This window comes from Drosophila arizonae, chromosome 2 (genome assembly GCF_054131065.1).
Source record: "Drosophila arizonae isolate 15081-1271.41 chromosome 2, UAZ_ARI_1.0, whole genome shotgun sequence".
Lineage (NCBI taxonomy): Eukaryota > Metazoa > Arthropoda > Insecta > Diptera > Drosophilidae > Drosophila > Drosophila arizonae.
In genome coordinates, this window is record NC_142922.1 from 16569612 (window position 1) to 16573965 (window position 4354).

A 4354-nucleotide genomic window follows, 5' to 3' on the forward strand; every position below is an offset into this window, starting at 1 on the left:
TGTGTGTGTGTGTGTGTGTGTGCCGCTTGTCATGTTGCTCAGGCGCGGCAAAATTCTTGTTACGCTTTTGAGCCGCCGCCGCCTGCGGTTGACATGTCACGTTGTAGCCAACTTACACACACACATATAGACACGTACACACACACACACACACACGCATACACATACAGACACTTACACAACCTAGGACAGGACCTGCACGAGCTAACACTCAACTACAAATGCGAGTTGCGCCAGCCAAGCAGCACATTAAAACGCAATTAATGTTGCAGGCGTTAATTGTGTCGTTTGTGTGGTTTATTTTCTCCTTTACTCGTGTTATATAATTGAATTTTTATTTTGCTATTTTCGGTACGTAACTTGGCAAAAATTAATTGCTTTTGGCCTGTCAAAGTTGCCAAAGTCAGTTTAAAAGAGAGCAGCCGCGGTTTAGGCCATCTTTGTGTTCCGCGAAACATATGCGGCTGTAAAATGCCCCATGCGATATTAGCCAACTTTAAAGTTGGCCATTCCTCACCTGTGACTGGCGTTGGTAAACTGCCATCATATTTTCGGTCAATATTTGAACTTGTTGGAGGCATTCCCCTCAGTTATTCAAGCGAAATTGTGGTAATGAATCATGTCCGTGAATATTGTGCCGCTGGATGCACTGTGAAGCGTAAAGACAGAGAGAGAGAGAGAGATAGAGAGAGGCAGAGTAAGAGAGGGAGAGTGAGAGTGAGAGAGGGTGAATGAGAGAGAGAGAGAGAGGGGAGCAGGTTGGCAACTTTAGCTACAGTCGGATGCGTGGGCGGGCCTGCTTGAATGGGGTCACACACACCCCCACACATAGAGGCACACACATACACAGAGACACCTACGCCCACACACTCCGTCTTCCGGCTGTGTCTTTATTGTAACTCATCTGACCCCAAGAACCCCCCAACTCCCCCCGCACTGCGCTGCCCGCCGCAAGAGCTCGTCGTTGCAGTTAAATCCGTTTGCCTTGCAACTTTATCTTTCAGCGCAGATTTTCAATAGCAGCAGCTGCCGCTGTCGCTGTCGTTGCATGCAGCAAACTTTTGTTTATTCCACTTGCCAGTGCTTTGCACTTGCTGCTACTGCCACTTTTTCTCCGTTATTTCTTTTTTTTCTGTTTTTTGTTTTTGTTTTTTTTTTTTTTTTTTTTTTAAATCTTTATTTACTCTTCTTGCAGCTGTCGTGAGTTTTGGCTTAAGCGCCATTCGACGGCGACGTGCCGTTGAAATAATTAAGTTGGCAACGCAGACACAGAATCGGAGCGTGTGTGAGACAGAGAGAGATAGAGAGTGGGGTGGGGCGAATGTGGCAGACAGGCAGACAAACAGTCCGACAGACAGAGCAGGCTTATAGTTTAGTGGCATAGATTTTCAATTAGGCAGCGTCAGGATTTGGAGTGAGAGAGCATCGCAGTTCATTTTAAAGTCTCATTGCACGACTCGCGAGCCAGCGTCAAGTTGCGTTAATATTTAACGACTGCATTCAAGCCGAAAGGTAAGCTGCATTCAGTGCCCATTTGCATATTAAGGCCATCAATCTACACTCACGCTCTGACAGCTGCGTGTGTGTGTGTGCAGTGATATCTCTCAGCTGTCATTATCCCTGATGCGCAATCATCATCGTTCTTATTAGTTTGTTAACGCTGATTGCATTCATCAGGCAGCTGCTGCTGTTGTTTTTAGTTGCAAATGGAAATACACTTTGGCTTGACTTTCCACAATTACAATTCAGAATGCGCACTAATGCTCTGTATATACGGCTGCTTAAATACCATCTTACGCTGTGTGTGTGTGTGTGTGTGTGTGTAGGTAAACAAGCCTACATAAATTGAGTGCAGCGTGAAAACCGTTTAGGCGGCAGCTAATGAACGCCTGGCTAGCTGTGTGGGCCAAGTCTAATAGCTGCCTGCCCCTCCATCCCAACCCCCCACTCCGCCCATCTAGCTATACATCTCTCTGTGCTCATGCTGTGAGCAGTCGAGCAGCTGCAGTGCATGTCGAACAGTTGAACATATTCAAGCCACAGCAAGCGAAGAGCCTGCAACGCATTTACATGCGCCATGTGCCTGTGCCTGTGCGAATATTACGTATACGCAACGATGGCGCCCACAGGCAGAACATGTAGCTGCCTCGGTTTCGGCTTGAATTGTTTTGGTCTGGGCTGGTTTGGGCTGGGTTGGCTTGGGCTTAGAATGCCTGTGCCACAGTTTTTGCCATTGTGGCTTTTGGGCAGAGCAACAAAGTAGAGCATCGCAGTATTAGGCCGTTTACTTAGTCTCTTTTGGGTTAGTGTGTACGTTTTTAGTCCAAGGCAAATGGAACACGTTTAATAAAAGTTATAAGCAGCTGCTATGCAACAAAGGCTCTGCAGCCTTAACGACTTTAATCAATCAAAATCAATCATTTGCTTTGCCTTTGCATAACTGTAATCTTTGCTCGGCCCAGCTCGGGCTTAAATTGTAGGTCCACAAAGCGAAGGCGATAGACTCGTCCTTGCCAGCATATAGCATATGCATATGTATGAGTGTATGCACTGAGAATTTGCTGTAAAAGAAGCTAAATAGAAAATTAATGCGCAATCAATCGATAGCTGAAAATCGAAGAGCAGCAGCGGTATTATAGCTAGAAACGGGGAAATAGCGGCCAAATTGTCGAGCAGACATTTTTCTGCTTGACTGAAGCTTGAAGCACTAAAGCAATTTTGTCTGCACCACCTTAAGGATGAGGGGGCTGGGGGGCTGCGGGTGGGGGCAACGCAAATTTAACGAACGCATCAGTGAATATTGCTCAGCAAACCGGCCAAGACATTAGGCAACAGCAGCAGGAGTACCAGAAGTAGCAGCAGCAGCAGCAGCAGCTAAAAACTTGCCCGAATGTTGGCAAATTCTCAATTTTTAAGTCAATCAGCTAGAAAAAGCGAACGGCAGCAAAAACATTCAACATTCTGGCTGCCAAACGTTGGTCGCCACTCATTGCGTATACGTAATTTGCAAGACAAAAACTTTTGCAGAGTGATTAGGCTTAACTTTTGGCAGCCTTTTAGCCACAACTTCTGCCCTCACATCCGCCTTCACAGCCGCATCAATTATGCTAAGCCACTCGTGTTTTCGACAGCCGCTGACGTCCAATGAAAGCCCACTCAACGGCCGTGGATCCCTGCCAGAACGATGTTGATGTGCTCGCCCAGCTGCAACAGCTGCAATCGAATCATCTCTTGCTGCGCCAGCAGCTAACTCAACTGCAACGCGACGCATTCAGGCGCCGGCTGCTGCACCAGAAGCGCCTGTACGAGACGCGTGCCGCCCTGGAGACTCAGCTGCGCCGGCTGCAGCTCAAGCACAATCGTCGATGGGGCCTGTGAGGAGCGTGGGTGTGGCCAGACCTGGCACAAACTGCAAATCATTTGGGTGATGCATGGAATATGACTATCAATCAATTTTTAAATTATCACTAGTTAAAATTTCAAGTTTTAAATCAATTATATGAATATTATGCTAATATATAGATCATGCTTGCTGGCATTGACTATCATAGTCTCTTAAGAACTTTTATTTGCTATCAGTTTGTCTATATATATCATTCTTTTGTCATCATTTGTCTTCTATACAACTGGGTGAATTCTTTGACATTTATAAAATTAGCTTTATTTTTAAATTGGGACTTGAGTAAATCTATCAGATAAATGTAAATAATTATTAATTTTGATTCACTTTTGCATCCTGGCGAAAGCCACATTGTTTAGTCATGCCCTGAAGCGTCCAATGATTTTAAATTTTCAATTAATGCCAACTCGGTTTTATTATCATTATCATTTTTTAATCACGATTAACAACTCTGTAGATAGTCAAGTGTTTCTTAAAGTCCGCAAATAACTGTTTTCACTCAGTCTTGGAGCAAAAGGCTCTGAGTGCGACGGTTTTGCAAGTTGCAACTGACCTTCAACGAGATCAATCGCACTCAGACGCGGAGTTTAATTCTTTCGGATATTCCGTTTTCGGTACTCCAAGACTTTTTTGTTGAGTTCAATTCAGCAATACGTAATTTGTGTGTGTGTTGGTATTTTCACAAGGGCTCTGCTCAGTACGTAAGTTTGCACACATGTGTATGTGAAAGAGAAGATGGCATATGCGTCACCTTCTGAGCTTTTTTCTGCGAGCGTTAATCGTATCACTCCCGAATCGACGGTCTTTAAAGAGCAATAGCTCAAATAGCTCAATGCAAATCTCTCACACGAAGACGAAGACGGTTTAAACACGAACGCTCTTGCTCATAGCCAGAGCGAGTATGTATACTTTTTTCCGTTTATCTCCGAAGCAGAGTGTGCACGTACAATGCGT

General features: G+C 45.0%; 1 protein-coding gene across 2 annotated transcripts; it reads left to right on the forward strand.

Moving 5' to 3' along the window:
* The first annotated feature begins 465 nt into the window (after nt 1-465).
* Nucleotides 466-3550, forward strand: LOC108610202 (uncharacterized). 2 transcript variants are annotated; one of them, XM_089468739.1, is made up of 2 exons: nt 466-609; nt 3132-3550. In XM_089468739.1, exon 2 carries the CDS (start codon nt 3145-3147, stop codon nt 3376-3378), a length of 234 nt encoding a protein of 77 aa, XP_089324865.1. In that variant the 5' UTR covers nt 466-609; nt 3132-3144; the 3' UTR covers nt 3379-3550. The 2 variants fall into 2 exon arrangements, with proteins under 2 accessions (XP_089324865.1, XP_017857641.1); XM_018002152.2 differs by lacking the exon at nt 466-609 and adding an exon at nt 1347-1512.
* Nucleotides 3551-4354: the final 804 nt, after the last annotated feature.